Consider the following 27459-nt stretch of genomic DNA (forward strand, 5'->3'; position numbering starts at 1 on the left):
TCTAGTGAAGTGCTCTTGAAAGTCTGGACATGACTTTTGGCTGCTAAAATCTCTGAGTTTGGTTAGCTTCTGTGGCAAATTACTAATGTGCAATATTGTTAACAGCTTTTTGCAGAGAGAAGAAAGATGGAAAGTAATGCAGTTTTACTGGAATCCAAGTCCTCTCCCATCAACCTTCTGAATGAAATGCATCAGCTGCGTCTCCTGGGCCACTTTTGTGACGTGACAGTTAGTGTGGAATACCAAGGTGTCAGGGCAGAATTTGTTGCTCACAAAGCTGTATTAGCAGCAACAAGCAAATTTTTCAAGGAGATGTTTCTTAATGAGAAGAGCATGGATGGCCCAAGAACCAATGTGTTTTTGAATGAGGTCCAAGTTGCTGATTTTGCTTCGTTTCTTGAGTTTGTCTATACTGCTAAGGTAGAGGTGGAGGAAGACAGAGTGCAGCGTATGCTAGAAATAGCTGAAAAACTGAAGTGCTTGGACCTCTCAGAAACCTGCTTTCAATTAAAGAAGCAGATGCTTGAATCGGTGCTGTTAGAGTTGCAAAACTTCTCTGAATCACAGAACTCTGAGGAAGAGAGTGCTACCCAGACAAGCATTTTGCTTGAGACAAAAGTAGCCGCTGTGGCAGAAGCTGACCAGGCAGACTGTCCTCTGGATCTTCCAGATTCCCCAGTAGACAGTAGGCCTAGCAACGGAGTAGCTCTGGAGATGCCAGCTGCCAAATCAAAAGAGAAAATGGACAAGAAGAAGGAAATGGTGAAGCCTCCCTATGCCAAAATCAGAAGGGCAAGTGGGAGGCTGGCTGGGAGGAAAGTATTTGTGGAAATCCCTAAGAAGAAGTACACAAGGCGGCTGAGAGAGCAGCAGAAGAATGCAGAGGTTACTGTTGAAGAAAACAAATACCCACAAGACCAGAGCATGTGTGATGCAGAGAGGGAGGAGGAGCAAGTGGAGAACAACATTAAACCAGAAAGTGAAGAATGTGATGGCAACTTTGAATCAGAAGAAAATCTGAAAAAATCTGAAGAGGATAAAAAGAAACGAGGCAGTAACTTCAAGTGCAGCACATGTGAGAAGGAATTCCTATATGAGAAAAGTTTTCTCAAGCATATAAAACACAGCCATGGCATTGCAGCTGAAATTATTTATCGATGTGAAACCTGCAGTCAGACCTTTGCCAACCGGTGCAACTTAAAAAGCCATCAGCGCCACGTCCACAGCAGCGAGCGCCATTTCCCTTGTGAACTCTGCGGTAAGAAGTTCAAGAGGAAGAAGGACGTCAAGAGGCACATTCTCCAGGTTCATGAGGGTGGTGGGGAGCGTCATCAGTGCCAACAGTGTGGAAAGGGGTTGAGCTCCAAAACTGCCTTGAGGCTTCATGAAAGGACGCATACAGGCGACAAGCCTTATGGGTGCACAGAGTGTGAGGCTAAATTTTCTCAGCCTTCTGCACTTAAAACACACATGAGGTATGAACAGACTTAACTGGCCTTGTTAGATTCTGGGGGGAGAAGCAGAATCCCCTGGAACACATCTTGAGCCTTCAAGTGAAGTGGGGATGTAAAACATGACTGACCAGAAAGTTGCAGTATTTCCTTTTCATAGCTTTTTTTTTCTGCTTTTCAGGTTAAGGGGGTTGAAGTATTTCTCCCTAAGACAAAGTGAAGGTGCATGGGCTGCAATCCTGCTAATGCTGAAGTGCACGGTTAACTTTTCTCATGGGAGTAGACCTATTGAGAGTCAGTGGGACTGTTCACATGAGAAGGGCCGCCATGCTGAGCTATTCGTAGGATCGGGGCTGTAGTGATTTCAGCTAATTTGATACCTCCACATTTAATAGAAAAATGTTTTTGCAGTAAGTGCGAAAATATTCGGAAAAGATGTGTTGCATCCAAGAACACCAGATTTGGGGTGCTAAGCGTAGAAAACAGCTGAAATTTGGTTAGAAACAGACCTGTATGTCACTGTGTAGTGGAGGCTGGTGAAGCACAGAAGATAACTGCAGCAGAAGTGATGAATTCAATTGTAGCACTTGTATTTCAGTGAGGCGTGAAGTTGGAAGTGCAAACACGTGATCTTAGAGGTTCATGGGAGAGACATTTTTCTGAAGGCAAAAATTCTGCTCATTGAGGGCTTGATCCTGCTGGGTGCTGAGCAGCACTGGCTTTAGTCTACCAAAGTAGTGATTAAAAAACAAAGTTCAGACTGTAGACACGAAGTAAGTGTGGAAAGTGAGGTATAGAAGCAAAATCCCAGACGTTGACTTCTCAGATCCAAAAAGAGAGTGCAGTAGTGTCAGCATATTCCTAGATGGCCTTTCCTGCAAGGTACAGAGAGTTCATTAAGCACTGCTTTGCCTCACTAGCCCTGTTGAAGTCAATGGGTGTGCTCCCAGTGGCAAAAAGCACGTTCAGAAGCAAACTTCTGCTGGAGTATTCATACGCTGTTACTGCTGATGCAGCCGTATGGAATGCCTTTGTCATCAAGGGTTCTTTTCTAAGCTTAAGTGACTGTTTTGTGCTTCTTAAGAAATAATTTGTTGGCAGAATTGAGAATACAGTTTCTCCTCCTTTGTGTACCACTATGAATATTTCATAAGCCTGTTTCTTAAATGCTAGATATTCAGTGCTGTTATAACTGGCATATCATGACAGTTTATGGTGAGAATTTCTCATCTTTTCACATATATTTTTATGTCTAAGCTCCTCTTCTTGACGTATTACCATGAAGGCTGGCCTACTGTTTTCTGTGTCTGCAGCACTATGTGAAAGAGTCCCGAAGTTTGCATAGGCTGCACAGTTATGATAGAGGAAACTGAAACACTGGTACAGGCAACAGTTCAGTAAACTGTTCTTCATGTACACACAGTCTTCTCTAGGAGATCTCGCTGCAAGCTTGGGGTGAAAGTAAGAAAAATGACTGTATAACAATGACATCTTTTTATTTTGCTCCTTAGGTGCCACTAGTTTCAATTGTAGCCACTGAGTTATTTTATATCTGATGACCCTGCAGAAGAGATGCAGTAGTAGTGTGCCAGGGAACGCATCAGTTGTGTTCTAAGTGTGGAATATTTTACTCATGATGTTGGCTATATAAAGATAATTGCTTTACTTTAGATCCCACGGTGGTTACATTTTTTTTTCAAACTTTCTATCCAGACGTAAGTTTTCTAAGCTTTACTCATTTTTTAGCTTGAAGTCTCTTTTTTCCCCCTTAAAAAAACTGCACTTGGACCTTGATTATGCAACACATTAAAATAAACCCAGCACTGCATAAATCATGATGCAGAATTGGGCCCAGCTGAAGGTATTTTTTTAAAGGACAAAAAAATCTGTTGCAGATGCATAGTCACTTTTCAGAGAACAGCCACAAAGTAACGATGACTTGCACTGTGCTGCAAAGGAGAGACATATACCTTGGTATTTTATTGTTGCTTTCTCATTTCAGAATCCATACTGGTGAAAAACCTTTTGTCTGTGATGAATGTGGTGCCAGGTTTACTCAGAATCACATGCTTATATATCACAAAAGATGTCACACAGGTAAGGCTTTCTTTTACAATGTAGTCTGCATAGGAGCAGGCCTACTGTGAAACCAGATCCTTTTTTCATTCAGAAGCCAAATGCTCTTAATAGTTTTAGGTAGTTAAAATGGTGTCTACGGATGAGAAAATCTAATTTCATGAGAAAGGTTTTTTGCTGATGCAGGTTGCTACACTTAAAGAAAGTTGCAAGAATTCTTTAATTAGAATTTCCTTAAAAACCTTAATTAGTTTTCAGTGAAATACCAGCTGTATCATTCACAGCACCCGTATGCCACTAAACCAGGAGCTTCTATATGAGGTAGATGTATTTTTCTAGAAGCATCCTGCTTTTCTATAGCAGTACTTTGTTCCACAGAAAAATTCTTCAAGTCATGGCATTAATAGTCTGCTTAATTTCCAGCTGTATGAGTACTTTCAAAAATAAGATTGCAGGTAACCACTATTTTTGTCTTAATGTACTGTCATTTTTTTTAATAAACTAAAATCTTTTTTTCAGAGGCCTCAGAAATCCTCTTTCTTGACTAGAGATCTCAATCTGTTTAAAAAAAAAAAAAAAAAGGAAGACCTTTGTTATCATGGTTTCAATTATGCAGTGCTTCATGCAATCCTGTAAGGCTGAGGGATTTGGGGGGGGGGGGGGTGGAGGGTGTTGGTTGCTTGGTTGGTTGGTTTTTAAGTCCTCCTCCACGGGGCTACTTGGATCTCAGCTTCTTCTAGGTGGATAGGCAGATAGTAAAAAGAGCAAAAGGAGCTTACTGAAGAGAAAAGAAGTTTCCTTCTGAGAGGGATCCAGCCTCTAAAGTGTGGATTGAGGCTGCTTTGGACGTTCGCTCAGTTCTATCATCGGCAGAAGTTCTAGTTGAAATACTAAGAAAAGAATGATTTCTCTGTAAGCCTGAAATAGTTAACCCAACGAACATAACACAGTGGTCTTGGCCCCTTTTTTTTTAAGAGAACATCTCCTCCTTCAGAGTATACTTTGTAGTCTTAAGTTGGTGTTTTGAATTGACCCGTCATACCAGCCGTGTGTCATGTATGGTACTGCTGCATTTCTAATTGACTTGTCATAGAAGTGTCCACCTTATGCCTGTGACGTGTAACTAAATGCAGCTGGCAGAAAACTTTAAATTGCAATGAAATACAATTATAAGAACACTTTTCCAGAGGCATTTAACTAAAATCGGCGGCTTTCAGGTGGAGGCCTTTCATCAGAGGTGTGCAGGGGTGTATTCAGTATGACAGTGAGCCAGAATACCCCAAAGATACTGAGAAGACTCTGAAGATCTCATTGGGCTTTTGCTCGTACTATGTAGCGATGTTAATGTACTTTTTGGATAGGTATGGTTACCCTTGTAGTATGAGTGTTTTGTGCAGATTTCTTGAAAGAGAATTCTGTGCCTTATGCAGAGGTCCATGTCACTGTGGTCCATTCAGATCCTTTTTTGAGGCTGGCGTATGGTTCCTTTGTATCTAATAACAGCTTTCAGCTTTTGCATGTGATGTTGAACAGCATTCTCAAATGCTACTTGGGTTGAATTCTCCACTTCACCCTTGCTGCAGGGGAAAGGCCTTTTATGTGTGAAACATGTGGGAAGAGCTTTGCCTCTAAGGAGTACTTGAAACACCATAACAGAATACATACCGGCTCCAAACCATTTAAATGTGAAGTTTGCTTCAGAACGTTTGCACAGAGAAATTCACTTTACCAGCATATTAAAGTTCACACAGGTAGGAGGTTTGTTTTTTTTTTTTTTTTTTTGAGCAAAACATCATGATTTACAGACCTACATCTCAGTTGCATAACACAGACAACGGATTTCTCGACTAGGATTTTCCATTTTTTAAGTCCTGTTTTGTGTGCAAGTTTTTGTTCTTGATGCAGTGCATCATTTCATGTACTTCTCTTAGCAATCCCTGTATTTCTTGCTGAGTGTCACAGCAGTTCTTTGAAGTATTTCTAAGAGCTGTGCAGATATTGCTCATACTGCTGATGCACTATGAGAAATCGGAGGATTATTAGTGACTAAAAAACTATGTCTGATTTAGCTCTGAGCAGAGCACTGCAGAGTTGCTCTCTTTCTTGTCTGCTTCTCCACCTTTCATGTTTGCATTCTCTCCTACTTAGATTTATTCTTCAGTCTCTGTTTCATTCCCACCTGCTGCTCCCTTTCGTGAATTGAAAACGGTGACCGTAGGTGCAATAACACTGACTTCCAAGTAGTGCCACCTGGAGCATGTAGGCTTCGTGTCAGTGCTAGAAGGAACTTTCACTATTTGAAAGTCTGCCATGTCTATGCATTTTACATTTTCTCTTACCCTGTCCCTTTTGGAAGAACAGAACTCTGTGGTTTCTTCACAATGCTAGCTCTAAATTTTAGCCCTCCTGAAATCTGAGTTATGCTTTCTCTTTCAGTTTTCTTGTCTGCTCTCTCAAAGTCCACATTATTCAGCACTACAGCAGTTTGTAAATGTTCATGTTACTTTGATGATGTAAAAAATAGCTTGCTTTCTTGTCCAGTGCTACTGAATTCATAGCATTTGGAGAGGACCTAGTGGTTACGAGAAGTTCTGGTATTCCTGCTTATACAACATACCATGTAAATTGGAAAACTTTTATTCCAAGACAGGAGTTCAGTTGCTGATGTAAAATATATGCAAAGAAAAGGTGGAGGCTTCCGTGGTTGCGAAGATTTATGCAGGCTGTGAATCTAGCCCTTAAGCTAGAAGTATCTGTTTATTCCAGATGGGTCAAAACTTATCCAACTGTGAGAGTTCTGAAAGCATCTCAGTGCTTTCTAAAGACGCTTATGCTTGCCTTATCATTCAATGAAGTTTAGGACTTACTTGAGGTTACCCTGGTACGCTCTTAATGCATCTGTGCCGTCACTTTAATGTTGTGCTTTGCTTTCAGGTGAACGACCCTATTGCTGTGACCAGTGTGGTAAACAGTTCACACAGCTCAATGCACTGCAGCGCCACCATCGAATCCACACAGGGGAGAAGCCATTCATGTGCAATGCATGTGGGCGAACCTTTACTGACAAGTCCACACTCCGGCGACACACTTCAGTAAGAACCTGTAGCTCTAGAGCCTTGTCCCATGTCCAGGTACTGACATGTAAACTTTGTCAGGCCTGAAAGGGGACTTCCTGTCCAGTGTCTGCTGGTCTTAGTACATAGTTCTTTGTCCAAGTTGGCATAAAAATATTGGAAAATATTGGAAAGTGTTCAGTCCTGTGTCTACAGTAAAGCCATTCTTAATCCATTATGGCATAGCTCACGTAGGTCGCACCTGAAGACTGTTCAGTCACAGTTTTGTTCCTGATGTAACTGGGAAATGATAGGAGACTTCCAGCAGAAAGTCTGGCCCAGAAAGGGGTCAGTTTGATGCCTTATGAAAACAAAGGAAACCCACCAGGGATACGGATTAGTGCCTTGATGTATATGCCAAACTACTTTGGGGACTCTTTTCTGGGATGGGAAGAGAGGGCTTTCTTTCAGCATGCCTGGATGAGTTGGGTTCAAGCTTTTGCCTGCCTGGCAGTCGTCATGTGTTCAAACTTTTGTTTTGTTTTCAGATACATGATAAAAACACCCCATGGAAGTCCTTCCTTGTCATTGTTGAAGGAGCATCTAAGAATGATGAAGGCCATAAAACAGAGCTTCCTGATGAAGAATATGATGTGCCACCTAAAATACCAGAGAAGCTGCTATCTTTTTCTGAAAATGGCCACTATCAAAACTTGACTGCTGTCCCAGGGAGTGTGACTGCACTGCATGATAGTGGTTCTGCCACAGGGACAGACTGTAAGTCAGATGGGACTCCGGGACCCCAAGAAGCCCTTATAGCTACCACTCTAAGTGAGCTGACAGTACTACATACACAAACAGACTCTATTCAGCCGCAGCTTCATGCTTTGGTGAATATGGAATAATTTGATATTTACGAATCCAGTTTAAGCTGCACCCTTTGTATAGTCCTTTGACTTTGCCAATAACCTGCTGAGGGAACTAGGAGAAGCTATAGAAAGGAAGCAAGGGTAGACACGAACGTCATCCACAGGATTTTCCTGAATTTTCCCCCAAAATTCATTTTCCACCCTCAGTGTGTACAGCTCCATCTCCTGAAGGTAGGGTAGAATAACACCAAATGCAAATTGGTTTTATCAGCTGAAATACGTTTAGATCCCCATAACATAATGGTGGTGGAGAAGACCAAAATGCCAGGACGTTTATTTCCTAGGAAAAGGAGGAGGTTGGAAGCTGGTATAGTTGAGATCATCTAGCTTGCCCTAGCTGGTCTACGGGGAAAGGAAGCACTTAAGACAGGTTATAAAGAAGATGTAAGTTTGGTTTGCAGTTGATTTGATTGCACATGTCTACAATCAGAAGAAATGATTTCACGTTTCTCGGCCCAGGAGTTTAGTCAGATTAATTGTATTTTCCCTAGGAGAAATTCATACATAAAAAATAAACTTCTGCTAAATTTAATTTCAGGAAATGTTGGTTAATCTCTGCTTTGCCAAAGATCCAAGCAGTGAGCCAGCTCACTCTTCGGAAATAAAAGTGGGAGCCAACTTTGGAAAGACTTAGAGTTTCATTCTATGAGTTCTGATGCTTTAGCAGCAAAAATGAGGCAAGTGCAAGCAAAGCCTTAGGTCTGTACAGCTGATGGTATTCTTGCTACGTTTCAGGAAAACTTGGTGCAACTTGACACTTACTCAGTCAGACATACTTTGTCTGTAACTGCTCTAGTCTACCTAAAACTTGGTACTTAGCAGCCAAAATGTGTCTTGTAAAAATGTTTTACCAATAGTAGTGCTTGAGCTCTCCTGAAAAAGCCAGAGTAACAAAGCCCCTTGTAGAAAGACCGCTTATCAGCATTTTCCTGTGGAAACATCTCTAAAGAGCTTTCTGTTGGTCCAAAGACATCAGCAGTGCTGTTTTCTCCGCCGTCGCTTAAACGTCGCTGTTGTTCGCAACTGCAGACCTCTGAAATCAGGCTGTTACTCTGGCCAAAGCCTCTGAGGCAGTTTCTGCCCATGCCCGCTTTGTGCATTTCCTGAAGGCCCGCTGTCTTGTATGAATTCACCTTCAGTGTCAGCAGAGTTACTGTGGCTGACCCAAGGTTAACCCAGCTGGAATACTGGTGAGGGTGTTGCTTTTTTTTTCCCATGGAAGAAATCAGGAGAGCTGTCTTTGAAACAAAGTTGGCCCTGAGCAAGAAAAGAAATGTTTGACTGGGCCAACTCTTGCCTTTGGAAGCAGCTGTTAATCCAAAGCAACTTGCTGGTATGGTTAACTCTTCAGACTCGGGGCCAGTTTCCTAATGCCACCGTATGAAAATCTGGAGCTTTTCTGATGCATTTTTGTGTGTGGCTGTTCTGTTTCTTCTTCCTTGAATATTATGAAAGTGGTATTTCCACAGAAACTTGCTCCTCGGAAGCTTGGAGAAAAGCTTACTGAAAGATTGCTTGTAAAGGTAAGCCCAGTCAAGCCTTGTTATGGCCCGTTCTAAGGCTTAGGGGGTTGGCAAAGCAATAAAGATATCCCAGCTGTGGCACAGAGCTCTTTTTGAACCTGAAAGGCATGTCTGGTGTTACCCTGGGATTATAACTTAATCTACAGAAAGGGATTTTTTTTTAAAGAGAACATTTCCAAGAGGTTATATTTGAAATATTTATTCAAGCATGATGTTACCGTTGAAGCTCAGTATGCCTAATGACCAATGTAAAGAGTTTGTAGATATATTTAAGGCTGAGCAGTAGTACCTAGAGACAGGGAAGCTTTTGTACTCCTTGACTGTATGGAAGTGAGGTACTTGTATGAACTGTTCTTATTAAAATACTGCAATCTTAAGAGGGACCCTGAAGTGACTTGATTATTGTATGAAATATTACTAGGTCCTGTGCTTTCCTACCTAGGCATTCCTTCTAAGTGTAAGAATCTCCTCTTAGCTTAACAGATATGCTAACATGGGTCTTTCAAGTTACACTACCTAGAATGGAGCCTGTGGGAGAGAAGTGCCCAGTCAGAAAAGGAAAGAAAGGTGTGGAGCCTGCCAGGAGGGTTGCTTTTTGGTGAGCAAGTGGTGAATAAAGTACCACTCTGGTAGTACTAAAACACTTGAGGAGAGTCAGTCCAACTGGGTTGTACTCCCAGGAAGTGTTTTGATTAGAAACAAATGGAAGACGAGCGGGAAAGCCAGCGTACCAGCTGCTGGGGGTATGAGCAGACCCACAGGACGTGGTGCTCCCTTCCTCCAAGAGAAACAACGGGCAAAGTGCAAGCGGGCTGGCGATGCCTGCGATGCAGTTAGTGCCTGGGGGCTGCTCTGCTTTGGATGATAGGAAGGAGCAGAAAAAGACTCCTGCATGTCCCCGCAGGAGTGCAGCCACGTGACGGCACAGGAGCCACCCTCTGGGGCGGGGGGTCTGGGCCCCTCTGTCCAGCCCGGCATCTCCCATATGAGGAAAGGCTGAGAGAGCTGGGACTTCAGCCTGGAGAAGGGAAGAGCAAGGCGTTGAAATATCTGAAGGGAGGCTGTAAGGAGGCTGGGGCCAGGCTTGTCAGTTTGCCCAGCGACAGGATGAGGGGCAACGGGCACAAACTGAAACGCAGGAAGCTCCATCTGAAGAGGAGGAACAACTGAACAGGCGATGGCTGTTCCCCCCTGCCAGAAATCCCCCTCCCCGGGGCGCAGGGCACTTGGTCCCCCAGAGATCCCTGGCCCCAGCCCTCACCAGCACAGGGAGCTCGCGTGCCGCAGGAGCCGCTCTGCAGGGAGACCGAGGGAGAAAGGAGGAGACAGAAAGTAGGGGAGAGAGGGAAAAGAAGAAAGAGAGATGAGAGAGAAAGTGGGCAGCAAAGAAAGAGAGAAAGGGAAAGGGGGGAAAGAGGGAGAGAAAGAGGGAGGGAGAAATGGAGAAACAAAGAGAATGAGAAAGAAGAACAAGAGAGGGAAAAAGAAAGGAGAGAAAGTGGGGAAAAAGGAAAAAGCAGAGGGAAAGAGGGAGGAAGGGAGGAAAAGGGGGAGAGAAAAGAAGAAATGGGAAGAGGGGGGTGAGAGAGACAGAGAGGGAAAGAGAGCAAGAGGGAGACTGAGAAAGGCAGCAAGGGAGAGAAAGAGTTGAAGGAATGAAAGGGAGAAGGAGAGAGAGGCCAAAGGAGGGCAAGGCAGAAGGGGAGAGAAGGACGGGAGGTAGGAGAGGAAGAAGAGAGACCAGGGAAAGAGAGAAAGTGAGGTAGAGAAAGACAGAGGGAGAGAGAGAAAGTGAGAGGAAGGTAGAGGGAGAAAGAGAGGGTGGCAGAGAGAAAGAAAGGAAGAGTGAAGAAGAGAAGGAGAAAGAAAGGGAAAGAGATGGGGAGAGAAGGCAAGAGAGAGCAAAGGAGGGAGAGAGGGAGAAGGAGCAAGAAAAAAGGGAGAAGAAGAGGGAGAGCGAGAAATGAGAGAGGGGGAGTAGGAAAGAGCAAGAGAGATGCTGAGAAGGAGAGGGAAATGGAAAGAGAATGAGGAGGGAGAGAAGAGAAGGAGGGAGAAAAGGGGAGGAAAAGGAATGAAGAATGAAAGAATGAAAGAAAGGGAGAAAAGAGGAAAAAGGAAGAAGCGAGTGAGAATTATAGAAAGAGGGATGGGGCAGAGAGAAGGGGAGAGAACAAGAGAGAAGAGAAAAAGAAAAACAAGGGAGAGAGAAGGAAGAAGAAAGAAGGAGAAAGGAAAAGAGTGAGGGCAGACGAGAGAGAACAAGAGGGGAAGAACATGGGAGAGAGAAACAGGAGAGAGGGACAGAGGGAAAGAAAAAAATGGAATGAGAAAGGGAGATGGAGAAAGGGAAAAGGGAGGAAGAGTGACGGAGAAGGAAAAAGAAAAAAGGAGAAGAAAGAAGAAGAAATCTAGAAGAAATGGAGGAAGAAATACAAAAGAAGTAGGAAAGGAAAAGGGGAAAGGAAGAGAGAAGGGAAAGAGGAGGAGGGAGAGAGAGAAGGAGAGAAAGCAAGCGCGTGCAAGAGAGCAGGGCAGAAGGTGGTGAGACCTTGAGGAACAGAGGGGAGGGAGAGAGAGGGGGAGAGAGAAAAAGAGAGAAAGAGGGCAGAAGAGAGAGAAAGAAAAGGCAGCAAGGCGAAGAGAGGAAGAGAGAGCAGGAGCTGGCTGGTGAGAGAGAGCAAGGAAGGAAGGGAGAGAGGGGAAAGAGTAGGAGCAAGGGAAGAGGAGGGAGAGAAAAGGCCAAAAGGGGGAGAGGGAAGGAGAAGGAGAAAAAAGGGCGAGAGGGAGGGAGAAAGAGGGAGACAGAGAGAAAGCAAGAGAAAAGAGAAAGGGAGTTGAGAGTGAAGCGCACGAGAAAGAGGGAGCACGAGGGAGATGAAGCCAGGTAAAGGGAGAGGAAGGAGGGAGAGGGAGGGGGAGAGCCGGAGGGAGGAAGGGAGAGAAAGAGAGCGAGTGGAAAAGCAAGCAGGAGAAAGAGAGCAAAAGGGAGAAGGGCGGAAGGACCAAGGCAGAGAAAGAGAGAAAGCTGGGGGGAGAGGGAAAGACAGGGAAAGAGGGAGGAAGGGAGGAGAAAGACTAGGGAAGAGAGAGGCAGAAAGACACGGTGTGGGGAGAGAGAGAAAGGGAGAGGGATGGGGCACGTGAAGCGCTGAGACCTGCTGGTTCGGCTCAGTGTTTTGTTTCCAAGACAAACGGGCAGCTCTTCCTGATGCAAAGCCAACAAGCTGGAGAAGAGCTTAGGCCTCGTCGAGCTGGGCTCTCTCTCGGCCTGCTTGCGGAGGGCGGGAGCGCTCACGCTGCCCGTGCTGGTAGGGCCGTGCGCCCCGCGGGCCGCTGTGGGAGCCCCCGAGCGAGCGATAGGAACAGGCGATGACGTCGCCTTCCGCGTGGCACCAGGTTTCGTTGCACGACCTGGGGCGTGTGGAGGGGGGAGCTGATGGGGGACGGGGCCGTGGTCGGGCGCCTGGAGGCAGTGACCGCTTGGAACGGCTGGAGGCCGGCGCGCGAGCGCTGGAGCCCGGGGCAGCGGCACGTTTGGGTCCCCGTTGTGGCCGTAGCTGCGGTGCCAGCAGCCCTCTGTGAGGCGCCGGGCCCCCCCGCGGGTCACAGCGGCCCCCGCGGGTCACAGCGGCCGGGTGGCCTGTGCCTGCCCTGGGGCCGGCGCTGGCCCAGTGGCTCGTAGCTCCCGCGGGAGGAGGTGCTGGCGGAGCAGCGCGTCCGTCCGGGGAGCGCTGCCGCCATGGGGGCGCTGCGGGTGCTCCGAGGTGGGGGCCGGTGCCGCCCTCGGCACCCAGCGCGCCGGCCCGCTCCGCGGGGCTGGCGGGGACCAGCTGGTGCCACCTTGCCGGCTCGGGGAGAGCCGGGGTCCCGCGCTTGGGGCCAGCTCCGAGCTGCCCCCGGGCTGCTCTTCTCCGGCTTACAGAGCGCCGGCTCTGCCGGCCCCTCCTGCCGCCCCGTGCTCCAGCTGGGCAGACGTTTGCCCCAAGTCAGGGCCCGCCCCTGCGGCTGCTGAAGCAAGGCGAACCCTCCGCTGCTCTCCTTGCAGGTTTCTTCGCGTGTGTCGGTCGCCGGTCGGGACCCGCGCGGGGCGAGGACGGCGGCAGGGCGGCTGGCTCTGGCCCTGCGGCCACGGCTACCTTTGCCGCCGTCGTGACCTCTCTCTTGGACCGGCTGCAAGGCGTCGAGGTGAGGCGGGGGCACCCGCCACTCCTTTCCTGCAGGAGGTGGCAGCGTCCCCGGGCTCGGGGTTAGCGTTTGGGCTGGGAGATCCCAGCGCGGGGTTCCTCGCCCGCTCCCGCCGGCTGCGCTGAGCGGCGGCGGCGGCGGCTCGTCCCTGGCGTCGGCGTGGCGCAGCTGATGCGAGGGCGACGCCTCCCATCGCCGCCGCGTGCGCTGCGTCCCCAGGATGGCAGAGCGGAGGTTTACCGCGAGCTGGAGAGCGTCCTGGGGCGCGACGAGAGCCGCTTGCAGAGCTCTGTCGTGGACAGAGTGATAGCGGTGGCATTCGAGGACCTGCAAGCTGCCCAGGTGAGCTTGTGCCCTGCGAGGGCGGCGGCGGAGCCCTGCGCTCGGCACGTCCGTGCTGCAGGAGAGGCTTCGGGGGGGACGGGTCCTGGCAGGGGCTGGGCCAGTGACCCGCGGCTGTGCAGAGAGGCGGCTGCAGGGCTGTTTGTGAGCGCGGGACAGTTGGAGGCGACTTACCGGTTCTCCGTCCCGCCTCGGGGCCAAGCTGCGGGGGACGGCCAGCCCCGCTGCCATCACGCGCAAGCTGCTGTCTTTCAGGGCGCGACAGCCGCCGTCCGGACGGACGCCAGTGGCGTCCTGGTGGCGCTGGCCCGCTCCCACTTGCACGAGGTGGTGTCGGTGCTGCAGGGCCACCTGAAGGCTCGGGAGGGGACGTCGCAGGAGTTCGTCCTCATCACCCTGCGCGACCTCGCGGCCCGCTACGGTACAGTGCCCGGCCTGCTGCTGCGCGGGACAGTGGGCGACGGGCAGCAGAAGGGATTCCTCGCCCCGGCCAAAACAGCCTGGGCTGCGCTGGGCTGGAGGGACCCTGCTGGAGACCAGCAGTGCCGGGCTCTGCCCCGCGCTGTCCTCCCCGTGGCCCAGGGCTTCCCCGCAGCCCTCGGGGAAGGCAGCTGGTGCACGGGGGCCCTGGCAGGAACCCTCCCGCCGTGCTTCGGCAGCTCTCCCGTCCCCCTGCCCTCCGGCACGGCCCCGCAGCCCCGGGCGGGCCGCGCTGCCGGGGGACAGAGCCCGCGGGCCGCGGCAGCTCCGGCTGACGGCGGCCGCCCTCCGCCCCGCCGCCCCTGCCCTTCCCGCAGCCCTGCAGTGCGTGCCCTTCGCGGAAACGACGCTGTCGGCCCTGCGCGGTGCGCTGAGCGAGGCGGGGAGCAGCCGGCTGCTGCGCGCTGCCTGCGGCGGTGAGCGTGGTGGGCGCTGCGGGCAGGGGAAGGGGCCGGGGCGGCCCTGGGCGCCTCGCCGGGCTCCGGGGCGGGCAGGGCAGGGCTGAGCCGCGCTGAGCTCCAGCCTCAGCAGCCCCCAGCCGCCCTGACCCAGCAGGAGCGGCGGGGGCTGCCGGGGGGCCCGTGGGCAGGCCGGGCCAGCGCTCGGCGCGGCTGCCCCAAGCAGCTCGTGGGCTCGTGCCAAAGGCCCCGAGCCGGTGCCGAGGGGCCGATGCCTGGGAAGAAAGAGGCCGGGGCTGCAGCGGGCCGTGGTGGAGGGCAGCGAGGCTGTGCGGGGGCAAAGGTGCGCTGGGGCGGCAGAGGGCAGAAACAAGGCGGCGTTTCACCCCGGGGGTCTCGCACCCTCCGGCAGCGCGTGCCTGAAGGCAGACCTGGGGCCTGGCGAGCCCGGCGGCGGCTCAACCCGGGCTCGGGGGCCTGGCTGAAACGAGGTCTCCTGCTGCTCGGAGACTTTGCCACGACGCTGTTTCCCTTCTCCTGCTGCAGCTGCGGAGCAGTGGTGCCGAGGGATAAGCACGTACTTCCGCCAGCGGGAGAAATGTGCCTTCCCTGGCCTGGGGGCGGCCCAGCTCTGCGCCCCTGTCTGCCCGCTCCTCCGCTACGTGGGCAGGAGCTGGCGGCGCTGCCAGGAGGAGGAGGTGAGCGTTGCTGCTTCTGCAGCCGTGGGCAGCAGCAGGGACGTCGGCAGGGGCCGCTGGGGCTCGGCGAGGGGTCGGAGGGAGCGGGCTGGCTGCGAAAGGGCCCCGAGCCGGGAGCCCGCGGGCGGCATGCCGGGGCCGGCAGTGCCAGCTGGCAGGCAGGACGGCAGCTCTCCTTCGCGGCTCTGCGCCGGAAAGCAGCTGCGTGCCGGGGCCTTTGGGACAGGGCAGGCTGGGGGGGTGCCGGGAGGAAGCGCCGCCTGTGCTGGCGAGCGAGCCCTTCTGGCCAGGGAGAAGGGACGGTCCCCTGCGCGGGAAGGGCAGGCTGGTGTCTGGGGGAGGCGAGCGCTGGAGAGCCCCTCGGCCCTCACCGCCGCGCGTCGCCGACCCTCGGCAGGTCCGGCAGGCCGTCCTCGGGGCGATGGGTGCCATGATGGGTGTCCTCCTGCACGCGGAGCAGCACCGCCAGCGCGCCTGGGAGCAGCTCCTCTGGCTGCTGCAGCAGTATCGAGACGTGCGGGAGCCCTTGGGGGTGACCACGGTGAGGTGCTGCGCAGGGCACGGCAAGGTGTTGGGGAGCTGCGGGGTGCCGGGAGGAGCTGGGACCCCTTTGGGCAGCAATGGGCAACAAAGGCCAGAGGCTTCCTGGGCTCTTGCTGGAAGGAACCAGCAAGGCAGGAGGGCCGGGAGGGAGCGGTGAGTCGCTGGAGCGAGCGGCTCAGGAGGGGAGGCTGCGCCACTTCCCGGGCCGGGGGCTGCACGAGGAGCTCTGCCCTCGCACCCAGGGCTGCATCCCGCCCCTGGGGCAGGGAGAGGTGCTGGGGGGGGACGGACGTGCCAGGAAAGGCTGTCCCAGCAGGGCTGTGCGGAGGAGACCTCCTGGTCTCCTGCTGCTCTGTGGGAAGGACGAGCCAGAAGCCCCATGCGGGGCCGGGCTTTCCCTGGACGTGGGCTCAGGCCGTGGCCTCTGCCAGCGATGCCGCTTCCTCCCTTTGCGGGCGGCCGGCGGTGAGAGCCCCCCTCGCCCTCTCGTGCTGCCTTGCAGAGTCTCAGCTGCTTCCTAGAGGCCGTGGTGGGCGCTCGGACCCTCGTGCCCCGGGCCCAGCTGCTGGCCATCAACGCTGCTGTGCACCAGCAGGTAAGGCCTGGCGCCGCGTCGCTGGCCTGCGGCTCCCGGGCAGCCTCGGCTGCAAAGCTCTGCGCGCGCCCGGGGCTCTGGGCTTTGGCGGCGGGTCCGCGCCCGGAGCTGCCCGTGAGACCAGAGCCCACAGCGCCGTTTCTTTCCTGTCCCTCTGCGCGCCGATCTGGCTTTCTCTGAAACACACCTTGTTCCCGCAGCTCTGTGACGAGATCGAGCCGCCCAGCCCGCAGCACAGAGCAGAGCTGTGCCGCTGCGCCGTGCTGCAGGGTGAGGAGAGGAGAGGCAGCGCCGTGCCGCCGTGTGCAAACCTCCCGCGGTGCGAAGATGCTGGTCACTAATGCTGCGCGTGATTTCCTCCTCGCAGCCCAGATTTGCCCCGCGGAGACCATCGCGTTCCTCTACTGCAAGCTGAGGAGCGGGAGCAAGGCCGATCGCGTGGCAGCCGTGGAAGTGCTGCAAGCTCTGGTCCGCTCTGATGGTCAGTGGCCCAGGACAGAGAAAGGGAGTCCCGCCGGGACGCTGCTGCTTCCTCTGCCGTCGCAGTCTGGCCCTGCTTTGCTGTCCCACTCGTGGGCAAAAAGCCAGGGAGCTGTGAGGAATCCCTCCGGAAAGGGGGGCTCGGCCTCAGCGCACGCCTCTCCTCGTCCCTTGCAGCCGCCGAGACGAGGGAGAAGCTGCCGCTGTTTGCCAAGCTGGTGCAGTCTGTGTGCGGGGACCCCGCGGCCCAGGTGAGCTGGTTTGGGCAGGGAGGGTGCTGCCGCGGGGGCAGAGGCACCCTTTCCCTGGGGCAGAGCCTGGCGGGGCCCTAGCAGCAGGCAAAGGCAGGGCCCGGTGGCAATGGAGGAGCGCGGGCTGCTGCTGGGCCCTCGTCGCCTCGGCCCGGCCAGAAGGGCTGCAGCGCTGCCAAGGCAGCTGCCCTGGGGCTGCGGGCCGGGGTCGTAACCGGCGCCTCGGCGGCAGGTGCGGATGGCGGTTCTGCGTTTCATCGGGGAGCTGCTGCGCTCCGGCGCCCCGGGCTGCTCGGCGTGGGACGTGGTGGCGCACGTCTTCAGCGAGTTCAGCCGGGCCTCGGGCAGACTGGTAAGGGCAGAGCGCGACGCCGGGGCTGCGTCCCGCGTCCCGGCCGCGCCGCGCTGCCGTGGGTGTCGCTGGCAGCGGGGAGCCGGGCGCAGCAGGTCCTCCGCGGCACTGGCGTGGCCTTGCGTTCACCGGGCGCCGCGGGGCCTGGGAAGGGGCAGTGACGGGTGTTGGCCACCTGTGTCTCGCAGGCGTCGGGAAGCCTTTGTGCGGTGGAAGCCCGGGAAGAAAGGGCTGTTCAGCGGCTGTGCGGGCACGTGCTGGGCACGCTGGACGTCTCTGCCGGAGGGGTGGCCAAAGTGAGTCGTCCCCCGCCTGCCGCTGCTTCTTGCCTGGGGACGCTCTTCCTCAGCCTCCCCGTGGCCCGAACCTCTCCCCGACGCACCGCGGAGCGTGCGCGGCTCACGGAAACGCACCCGTCCTTTCCGTGTGCGAGCTCCGCGAGCGGTGGGGTTGGGGGTGCCCGAGGCTTCCCTCTGTGCACTGGGACCCCTGTCTTGGCCACTAAAGCAGCGGAGAAGAGCTGGCGTTTAGCTTTGTGGGGCCGGACTTGCTTGTTCAGCGCATGCTGCGGCTGACTCGAGCCCACTGGGCGCGTGTCTTGGCCGCGTCCCGTACGTGAGATGTAGGGGCTGGTGGGGCCATAGGGATGCGGCGTCCCCTTGGAGTGCAGAGGTGACCTGCCAGCAGCTCTCATCAACCAGGCAGCCAAAGGGAGGGCGAAAGGGGCGTGAAGCAGGGTGGGCGAGAGGGAGAGAAGGTGGAGGAGGAAGGCAGGGCGAGACGGAAACTCCTGAGTTAGGGGAGGCGCGAGGCCGAGGGGCTGGGCCGGTGCTGGAGGAGCGGCCGTGCCGGGGGAAGTGGGATGGAGAGGCGGAAATGCCGGCGTGCCCAAGGGCCTGCTTCTTGCCTGCAGCTCCTGTGGCCGAGGCTGCTGCGGTACGTGGTGCCAGCCCAGCACGCTGGCATGCTGGTCCCGCTCTGCCGCTGCCTGTGCGCCCTGGCCGAGAGACAGGAGAGCGCAGGGCGCGAGGAAGAGGAGGTGGCGCCCGAGGCCCTGGAGCCTGTGGAGCAAGGTGGGGAGCAGAAAGTCCCGGTGCGCTGTGCCAGGCTGGGTGGTACCAGGGCGGTGCGTGTCCCTGTGTCCCCTGGCCCCCCCGGACGGGCTCAGCCTGCTCTCGCCGCGGGTCCGGGGGCCGGTTCCTGCCGTGCCGGAGCTGCCTTCGTCGGCAGCCGTTGAGCCAGGGGAGCCCAGCAGGGCCGGCATGGAGGTGGCGCGGCCGGGGCGCCCTGCAGCCCCGCGCGGGGGTGTGGGACGTGGCGTGGGCAAGGTGCGGCAGGGCTGGGCGTCTCCCGCAGCCTTTCTTTCTGCCCGCAGCCCCTCTGCCGGCTCCCCAGGCCCTGCTGGCTCGCCTGCTGGTGAGTAGCGGGGCCCCGGGGAAAGAGCTTTTGTGGCCGGGCTGAGGGGAGAGGTGGGAGAGATGGTGCCGAGGCCGGTGCCGGCACCCCGGGAGGAGGCAGGAGCTGTCGGAGGGTGCCTGAGCCTCCCCTGCCCGTCGGGGGCTCCTGCTCCTCCTGGGGGACGGCAGTGCCCGGGCGAAGACGTCGGCTGCCTGCTGCCAGCTGCGGCTCTTGGGGCAGGCGCGAGCCCGTCTCCCTGCTGCCCCGGCCTAGGTGGTGGCGGCGGTGGCTCCGCACGCGAGCGGTGGCCGTGGAGCGGCGGCCCTGCAGCTGCTGCAGGCGCTCCCCAGCACGATCCACGGCGCCGTGGGGGCGAGGTGGGCCGCAGAGATCCCCCTGCTGCTGCAGCACCTGGCAGGTAAGGTGCGGGCGGGAGGGAGAGGCTGGGGGCGGAGGGGCAGGAAACTGCCTTCAGCTCCCCAGCCTGGCGGAGGGGACCGGTCCCGGGTTTGCTGGCGCTTGCCAGCCCGCTGGCCTGAGGCTGTGGGGCTTTGGACGGCAAAGGAGACCCCGGGGCTCTGCTGCGGAGCCCGCTGGAACAACAGCGAGGGCTTTTGCTTCCTCTGGCTTGGCAGGAACAACCGCAAGCTCCCTGCACGTGGCCGAGTGGGAGAGCCTTCTGCTTAAGGTATGGCGTGCGTGTGGGGTCCCCAGCTGGATGGGGCAAGCAGGGGGCAGGAGAAGTGGTGGGAGGACGGAGCCGGGCAGGCACTTCCCGAGCAGCCTGCACCTGCCCCGGCCGTGGGTGCTGCGTGCTCAGAGGATGTGCACAAGGCCCCGGTAAGGGGCAGGCGAGCGTTTGCTTCATCGTCCTTCTCGCCCTAGTTCCTGAGAACTTCGCTGGAGGTCATTGGGAGTGAGGCCTGGACGGTGGGCCTGAGCCGGGAGCTGAGCCAGCAGCTGGGCAGCTCTCCGCGCCTGTCCTGGGAGAAGGTTTGTTCCCTGTGCGGTGCTGCTGCCGCTCACGTGCGAGAGAGCCATGCCGGAGAGCCCTTGGTCGCTGGGCATGGGTGCCAGCATGGTGGGGTTGGCCGTGGCCTGGCCCTCTCCCGCCAGGTCGGGCTGTCCCCACAGCCAGGGCTCGGCCTCTTCTCTTGCAGCGCTTCCTGTACAAGGCTCTCGGCACGGCCCTGGCAGCTTGTGGGTGTCTCAGGCACGTGCAAGAGCAGACGCTGAGATATCTCCAAGAAGCCAACTACCTGGAGCTGTGGCAGGCACAGGTGAGCTTTCCTGGTGTCGCCCTGCTTTGCCGAGTGTCCTCGGCGTGTCCCGGGGCGGAGGGGCTCTGCGTGGCCTGCTCCAGCCCTTGCTGGTTTTCTCCTCGCTGCTGTTTGCCGTGGGAAAGGTCCTGCCTGGCCAGTGGAGCTGGTGGGAGCAACTCCCCGTTTCTGCTGCGTTGCAGGGAATGATTTCGGTTGTGTCCCGCTGTGCCGAGAGCCACTTCCAGCTGGCCTTGTCCTCGGTGAAGGCGTTCGTGGGCACTTTGAAACCCCAGAAGGTAAAGAGCCCAGGGTGTTGTTGTGGGCAGCTGCCAGAGGTGCGCGGGGAGCCGAGCCGCCGGTCGGGTGCAGAGCAGCTCCCGCCTCGGGAGCGTGCGGAGTCCCGGGCACAGTGGGGCCGTGGGCTGATGTCTCGGTGCTTCTCCGACAAACCCCCAGCAGAGCAACACGGTGAGGACCCGCGCTACTCGCGCTGCACTCATGGTGGCGTACGGCAGGATGGCGCTGCGCGCCCCCAGGGAGCAGCTGCTGGCCCACGTCGGGAGAGACATCGTGGGGAACGTCCTGCAGCTCTACCGAGAGGGCTGCCAGGTGGGTGCTCGGGGCGCAGGGCAGAGCCGGCCGGGTGCTGCCAGCTCCGGCCTCTCCTCACCCTTCCCACGCGCACCTGTCCCGTCGCAGCCGCGCCAGCGCTGCTTGCCCTGCTCCTCTGGGCCGGGAGCTGTGGGGCTTTCTGGCCAGCAGCTGGGGCAGCTGCTTGCCTCTCCGTGGGAGGCTCCTTCCCAGGAGGGGAGAGGAGAGTCCCTTCCTAGGCCGCGGGTGCCGAGCTGGGGTCTGCTGGGCTCCCAGAGGGCACAGTCTCCTCCCCGCACTGTGCTTGGAGGCAGGTTCCTCAGCCCTTCAAGGAGCTCCAAGTGTGTTTTCCTCCCCTGCAATCAGGATGCCCAGCTGAGGCTCTCCCTGGTGCAGAGTGTCACCGAGATCAGCCTCGCCATCGGGGCTGTGGGCGCCTGCCCCAGGTTTGAGCTCCGCCGCAAGCGGGAGCTGCTGCAGACCCTGCTGGTGAGTGCCCGGAGCCGAGGCCGTCACGCAGGGGTGGCTGTGGGCTCTGCCGTGGGGCGGGTTTGCCCAGAGGTGCAAAGGTCTCCCGGGGCGGTGCACGAGCTCCCCGAGCCTCGTCCCCAGGGGACAGGGCGCTTGGGTGCTGGCACTTGGGACCGTGGCAGGGGAGCGCGGGACATTTGGGTGCTGGGGAGCTGCTGCCTCGTCCTGCGGGACCCTTGAGGGAGCCGTGGGGGTGGTGGGGCCAGTGCCTGCAGGGTCCCGCAGAAGAGCGCGTGGCCGGGCTGGGCGGGCAGGCTCTCCCTCACCCCTGCCCGCTGCCCACTTTGCGCGTGTCTCTCTGTGACTTGCAGGAGGTGATTCAGGAGGAGCCGCAGGAGTCGCCGGTGCACCCGCGGGCCATCGTGGCCATCGAGCAGTTGAGGTAGGGTCTGTCCCCGGGACTGTGGGAGTGGCTGCGTGCCCCAGCCCCGACAGCTGGGCTGGTTGGGGCTGCGGGCGTTGGATTTGGGGCTGTCGACGGGGACCAAGCCAGTGGTGTTGTGACTCGCTCTGGAGAGTGCTAGTAAGCCCCCTCTCTGTCGTCCCCCCCTTTTTCTCCTGGCAGCAAGCTGAAGCCCCACCTGAGGAGGGAGGAAAAGCGCAACCTCCTGGCTCAGTGCTGCCAGGGCGTCGTGCGCCTTCGTCGCCCGGAGCAGACGGCGAAGGAAGGGGAGACGGGGGCGGCTGCTCCACACGCATCGGTACCTGCCGGCGCTTCTCGGCCACCCCTGGGCGGGGGCCCAGCTGCGGGCGCCCCGCACTCTGGCAGCCGCTGGCTGTGCTGGCGAGCGCGTGGGGTGCCCGACCTCAGTCCCCCTTTCTGGTGCCAGGGTGTGCACGCGCTGTCTCTGCGCGTGCTGGGGCAGCTCATGGCAGCCCTTCTCCGAGCGGAGCCGGCCCCTGTCTGCTTCAAGGACCTGGTGCAGGTGAGTGTCCCTGGGGCGGCGGCGGGGAAAGCGTCGCCGCTGTCAGAGCGGGGCAGAGGCGTGGGGATCCTGCCGCAGGGCTGGTGTGAGGAGGGGAGCTCCCCTGCACCTAGGGGCAACACCCCGCTGTGGCGGACAGGGAAATGGTCCTAGGTTCAGGCCCCCTTGCCCTAATTTGGCACCCAAGCTTTTTCCCATCGGCAGCAGCCTGCTTGCAGGCAGCTCGCCGTGTCCTGCCGAGCCCCCTGGATGAGCCAGAGCTTCTCCCCAGCCGCAGCCGTGTGCGAGGGCTGCTGCACAGGTCAACGCTGCCCGCAGCGAGAGCCCAGAGCGGGGAGGTCCCCACGGGGAAGGGCTCCTGGCCTGGGGCCGGGGTGCCCAGAGAGACCGGGGCTGTGCAAGCAGCAGGGCCGAGGAAGGAGGCGGCTGGCGAAGGGCTTCGGGTGGAAAGACGCCCGTGGTGAGACAGGTGTGCCCGTGCCCAGGTCCTGCGGCGCTGGCTCACCTCGGCCCACGCGTGTGAGCGGGAGAGGGCCCTGCAGGTCTGCGTCCAGCTGCTGGGCGCTTATGAAGAGCGACGCGAGCACAGGGTGAGCAGGGACCCTGCGCGTAGGGAGAGCTGCCCCAGCGGGCGCCGGGTTGTGGGTCTCCTGGGGCTGCAGGACGGCTCCTCGTTTGCCCCCTGCCCAGCCACAGCTCGGGGGCAGCGTGGCCGGGAGAGGGCGAGTGGCCGCGGGGGCTGCCAGTGACCTCTTTGCCTGCCTCTTGCTCCTGCAGCGAGGCCATGCCTGCGAGCAGTTCGGCTCCCTGGCGGGACTGCTGGGGCCTCTGACATGCGACGCGTCGGCCGTGTCCCGCCGGCGGGCAGCGACCTGCCTCGGCCGCCTGCTCCAAATAGGAGGTGAGGAGAGCGGGCAAGACATCACGTCCCCAGCACGCGGGGTCGGAGTTTCGCTCCCCCCGAATGTGACTCCCCTTTCTCCTGGCTCCAGCCAAGACCACGGATGAGGCCGCCTGGAGCAGCGAGATCGGGTGCCTGCATGAGAGACTCAACGCCGTCACCTCCGAGTCTCTGCTCACGACCTCCACCAACATCGCGAAGGTAACTGGCCCCCAAAAAGCAGGGAGGGGGCCGCGGTATACATGTGTGTGTGCGCGCGCGTTTGCATGCGAGTGCTCCTGTCAGGACGTGAGTTTTGCATCTGAGCAACCCATGACGTGGTCTCTTCTGTTCCTGATTTCTCCCCAGCTTGTTTGCCAATCCTGCCCCGCAGCCCAGGCCACAGACTTCACGAGCGCCATCGTGGAGAGCTTGCTGTGCGCCAGGCCCATGGGTGTGTGGGCCGCTGGGCGGTGGATGCTCACCTTTCTAGGGGAGCGCGGGGAGCACATCTTCCAGGAGGAGGTGAGAGGGGCGTTTTTTCCGTTCGCCTTTAGCTGCTCTCTGTTGTTGAGCATTGGCCCCGAAGAAGGATGGGGAAAAGACGCACCGAGCCATTCTTTCTCGCCTTCCTGCTTTCAGGTGCCCCAAATGGTGACCATCCTTTCGAGCTGCCTGCGCAGCACCCGGCAGAGCACGCCCAGGGGGTTGGTGCTGCGGGCGCTGTTCCTCCTGGCCCGCTCTCACCAACAGCCGGTGCTCGACAGCCTCCTGCAGAAGCGCCTGCCCATGGACAGGTCTGTGCCCTCGGCCCCAGGGCGCCCCTGCCTGCGGGGTCCCGCGAGGGAGCAGGTGGTTTTTCCCCGGGAAAGGCTGAGCGCTGCAGCATCGTGGGCTCGTGTCTCTGTCCCGAGCTGGGCAGGGCCAGCCCCGTTGCGGACAAGGAGAGCCTTTGGCCTCTCGTGAGGCTGTTGCAGGTGCCCGAGGCTAGCTAGGGGCTCCTGGGCGAGCGTCTGTTCTCTTGCAGTGACATGGTGGAGCTGTGGAGGAGCCTGGCAAGAAGCACCCTGGGATGCCACATCCTGGTGCACTTAACCAAACAACTAAGGGCAGCTGGAAAGAGCAGCCACAGCAGGGACTGCTGCACTCAGGAGCTGGGCAGCAGCCAGGCTGCCCTGGAGCCTCGCACGGTACGGTCAGCAGCAGAGGCATTTATGCCACTACACGTCGTCTTTCCAACTGTCGCTGCAGTGAGAATTGGAGGCAGTAAAAGCCCCCCCAGGGTGGCAGGGAGACGTGGAGGGTGGGAAAAGCCCTTGTTTTACCAGGTGGTTCTTGGTTGACTTTCTCTGTAGATGACCCGCGCCCTCTCCGAGGTGGTGGTGGTGGTGCGGAGCAAGACGCTGGTCCAGCACCTGCTTCCCTCCCTGCTTCCCAGCCTCCTGGGGCAGGTCAGCGAGACACTGGGGGAGGAGATGGCACTGTCCCTGGGGGAGCTGGGCAGCGACGACACAGCGGGCAGGTGAGGAGCGGCTGGGGCAGGGGCAGGGGTTGGCCTCTTTGTGTGGTTCGTGGCCTTGCAGGCACACCCGACTGTCCCACTGGTGCAGGGCTGCCTGTCAACTCCGTGTCGCCGGCTGGGGCCATCGTGAGGCTCCCCACAGTGCCATGCTCTGCCCGCGCTCCCACTGCGCAAGGGCAGGAGCAAATCGGTGCTGCGTGCTGCCTTCAAGGCGCTCTCCTCAAAGTGCTGCTGAGCACAACCCTTGGGGATTGCCTTGGGCGCCTGGCGTGAAGGCAGCCCAGGGCCTCTGGGCTTTCTCCTGCCGTCCGTGGGTTTGGGGCAGGACAAAGGGCAAAACTGCCAGCTTCCAGTTAGCTGGAGACTTGAAGACCTTGGAGCGTCATTTCAGGGGTACTTTGCCTCTCCCTTGGTGGAGTTTAGGATGAGCAGATGAACAGCTCCCAAAGTGCCTGAGCTGCTTTAGCTCTGCCAAAGAGAAATCTGCCCCCAAACTTCTGCCCCTGGAGCTTTCTTTGGGTGTTTTTCCCCCCCCCCAACAGGCTTTTTGTGGAGGCCTTAGAGCTGGTGCTGGCGAGGTGCCTGGAGGAGCGCTGGCTGCGGCTGCTCCGGGAGCAGGGAGTGTGGGCGTCCCTGGCCGACCCCCAGGCTCACACCGCCGGCGTGTGTCTCCTGGTGAGGTGAGAGCTCCTGGGATGCGCCCTGCCTTGTCGCGGGGGCTGTGCCTGGGGAGAGGGCGGCTGGGACCTTCCTGCGTGCCCGGGAGCTCTGCTGAGGTGCAGAGCAGCATCTGTGTTGGAGCGGGTGGATTTGGGAGTTGCGGCCCGTGGCCGTCCCACATGACTGTGTGTCACGAGCCTGCTCGTGCTTTGTGCGCAGTGTGCTGCTCCGCGCAGAGCTCGTCCCGCAGCGCCTGGTGCAGAGCTTCTTCCCGTGGCTGGATTCACCCTCAGCAAACCTGCGGCTGACGGCCACGGCTTTCTTTGCTGAGGTGAGGCAGCAGGCGGGGCAGGGAGGGCTCGGAGGGGTCCTGCGTCTTGCCCGGCGTGAATGGTGTCCTGATGCTAGCAGCCCTGTGGCTTTATTGCAGCTGGTGAAGGACCATCTGGTGGAGAAGAGGAAGCTCCTGAAGCCCCTGCTCAAGGCCCTACTAGAAAGATCACGCGACCCCATCAGCACTGTGCGGCAAATGGCCATGAGAGGCGTGGGCAACATGGCCAGCGGAGCGCCCACAAAGGTGAGATGGCCTTTCCTGTGCTCTGAGCACAGCCCGAGCTCGAGAGGTGCCGGTGGAGAGGTGCGCAGGGCTTGCAGAGCCTGGAGGGTCGAGCAGAGGTGGACACAGGGCCATGCTAAGGCCACGCTCCTCGCTCTGATGTCAGCGGGGTGGCAAATGGGAAAGTGGGTGCAAAGCAGGGCTCCCCGGGCGGGGAGTTGCTCTGGGCTTGCTCGAGCAAGCGTAGCCCTTGGCGCTGTGATGAAGAGCCCCAGTGAGGGGCAGGACTAGCAAGCAGCTCGTGCACCCATCACTCCGCAGCTGCGGAGGCACAGGGCGGCCGTGGTGGAGGTGCTGTGCAGGGGCCTGGAGGACGTGGCCGGCGCGCAGGTGGCTGCCGAGAGCCTGCTGGCGCTGGTGAAGGTGCTGGGGCAGCTGAAGGCGAGGGCCGTGGGCTCTGCCCTGGCAGACATCGCCAGGTCCACCCGGGCGTTCCTGGGGGCGGTAAGTGAAGCCACTCGTTCTCGTGTTGGGCAGGCAAGAGCCATCCTGGGGCTGCCATCCTCCTGTGGGCAGTGCCGCGCTAGTGCCAAGGGGTTTGTAGGCGGCACCCTTGTTAGCACCTGCCACACAGGCTTTCTTGTTTGCAGGAGGAAGAGGTGCTGCGCCGCTTGGCCTTCACCCTCTATGGCACCCTGGCCTCGTCTGCCTCAGGGAGGAGGTCCAGCTTCAGCAGAGAGGTGGAGGAAGTGTTTCCCAGCCTCGTGTTGCACCTGCGGGACCCGGCCCCAGCCGTCTCCGATGTAAGAAGCTTTCTGCTCTCTGCAGATCTGCAGAAAGCCCTGTGGTGCCAGCAGAGCTGTGGTGCTGCTGCTGCTGGCATGGGGCTGCTGGCGTCTCTGCAGTCCTCGCTGACAGTGCGGCAGTGAGGTTTCTCCCTCCCTTGGCGCTGCGGGCAGGTGCTCAGTGTCCCCATGACGGCCCGATGCTCTTTTCCAGGCGTGCAAGGTCACTCTTCGCCTGTGTGCCCCGTTTCTGGGGTCAAAGAGGGTGCAGAGGCGCATTGCCACGAGCGCTGGGCTGAGCGCGGCCGAGCTGCAGGACGAGATCTGCAGTCACCTGGTGAGCGAGCTCTGCACTGGGGCCTGCGTCCCTGCAGGCGGGCGGGTGGCCGCCCTGTGGCTCCTGTGCCGGCTGCAGGGCACCCGGGGGTGGGTGGGCGCAGGGGCGCTTGGAGCCAGAGACGAGCTCCCACGTGCCTGCTCTGCCCTAGGCCCAAGACTGCCCCGCGCTGCTGGAGAGGCTCTTCAGCACGGCCCGGAGCTGCTGCATGGGGAGCTGCCAGGCGTCGCAGGCGGCAGCCGTCACCGTCCTGGGTGAGAAGCAGTGCAGGGCTGTCGCGTTGCTCCCTGTCACGTCCCTCGGGTCGGGGCCGGGGTTGGGCTTCAGGGCTGGAGCTGGGTTTGGGACTGGGGCCATGCCCTGATGGCTGCACTTCCCCATGTGCCAGGCATCATCCTGGACACAGCGCCAGCTGAGTGGCTCCAGCAGCGGGACCTGGCATTCCTGTTGGGAGGTAGGTGATGGAGACCGAGCTCCCACCGCATGGCCCAGGGAGGCATCCAGAGGCCCTATGGGCACCAGGCCAGGGTGGCTGGTGCCGAAATTGCAGGGGGTGGCATGGGGAGAGAGGACTTGCACGGCCCCCGGGCTCCTGACCAGGCAGCTGAGCACCGTGGAGCACCAGGGGCCATGGGGAAACAGCAGCCGAGCA

At 58.1% G+C, this 27459-nt stretch overlaps 2 protein-coding genes across 2 annotated transcripts in view; both read left to right on the plus strand.

The window, feature by feature from the left end:
* GZF1 (GDNF inducible zinc finger protein 1) overlaps window positions 1-9414 on the plus strand; it is a 34619-nt gene extending 25205 nt beyond the window's left edge. Inside the window, exons 9-13 of the mRNA XM_068936523.1 lie at window positions 106-1475; window positions 3454-3548; window positions 5111-5278; window positions 6462-6619; window positions 7129-9414. Of these exons, the coding sequence (XP_068792624.1) occupies window positions 106-1475; window positions 3454-3548; window positions 5111-5278; window positions 6462-6619; window positions 7129-7485 (2148 nt within the window). The 3' untranslated portion in view covers window positions 7486-9414. The remainder of the gene's footprint in view (window positions 1-105; window positions 1476-3453; window positions 3549-5110; window positions 5279-6461; window positions 6620-7128) is intronic.
* A 3360-nt stretch (window positions 9415-12774) lies between these two features.
* LOC138066622 (maestro heat-like repeat-containing protein family member 2B) lies at window positions 12775-26614 on the plus strand. The gene is made up of 36 exons (XM_068936524.1): window positions 12775-12799; window positions 13081-13220; window positions 13440-13562; window positions 13818-13983; window positions 14360-14458; window positions 14987-15138; window positions 15536-15679; window positions 16184-16276; window positions 16477-16546; window positions 16644-16757; window positions 16934-17007; window positions 17240-17359; window positions 17548-17655; window positions 18273-18452; window positions 19031-19175; window positions 19393-19445; window positions 19643-19750; window positions 19918-20037; window positions 20220-20315; window positions 20476-20628; window positions 20977-21099; window positions 21453-21523; window positions 21707-21842; window positions 21972-22067; window positions 22553-22657; window positions 22845-22968; window positions 23060-23169; window positions 23317-23472; window positions 23590-23744; window positions 23975-24137; window positions 24303-24469; window positions 25012-25149; window positions 25349-25460; window positions 25560-25706; window positions 26007-26189; window positions 26336-26614. The coding sequence occupies exons 1-36, from the start codon at window positions 12775-12777 to the stop codon at window positions 26612-26614; spliced, it is 4548 nt and encodes a 1515-aa protein (XP_068792625.1).
* The last annotated feature ends 845 nt before the right edge of the window (window positions 26615-27459 follow it).

This window comes from Struthio camelus, chromosome 3, assembly GCF_040807025.1.
Source record: "Struthio camelus isolate bStrCam1 chromosome 3, bStrCam1.hap1, whole genome shotgun sequence".
Classification (NCBI taxonomy): Eukaryota; Metazoa; Chordata; class Aves; order Struthioniformes; family Struthionidae; genus Struthio; species Struthio camelus.

Coding starts and splice junctions, on each gene's coding strand:
- LOC138066622 (XM_068936524.1), top strand. CDS start 12,775: ATGGGGGCGCTGCGGGTGCTCCGAG. Junction 13,221..13,439: donor ACCGGCTGCAAGGCGTCGAG/GTGAGGCGGGGG, acceptor CTGCGTCCCCAG/GATGGCAGAGCGGAGGTTTA. Junction 23,745..23,974: donor AAGCGCCTGCCCATGGACAG/GTCTGTGCCCTC, acceptor GTTCTCTTGCAG/TGACATGGTGGAGCTGTGGA.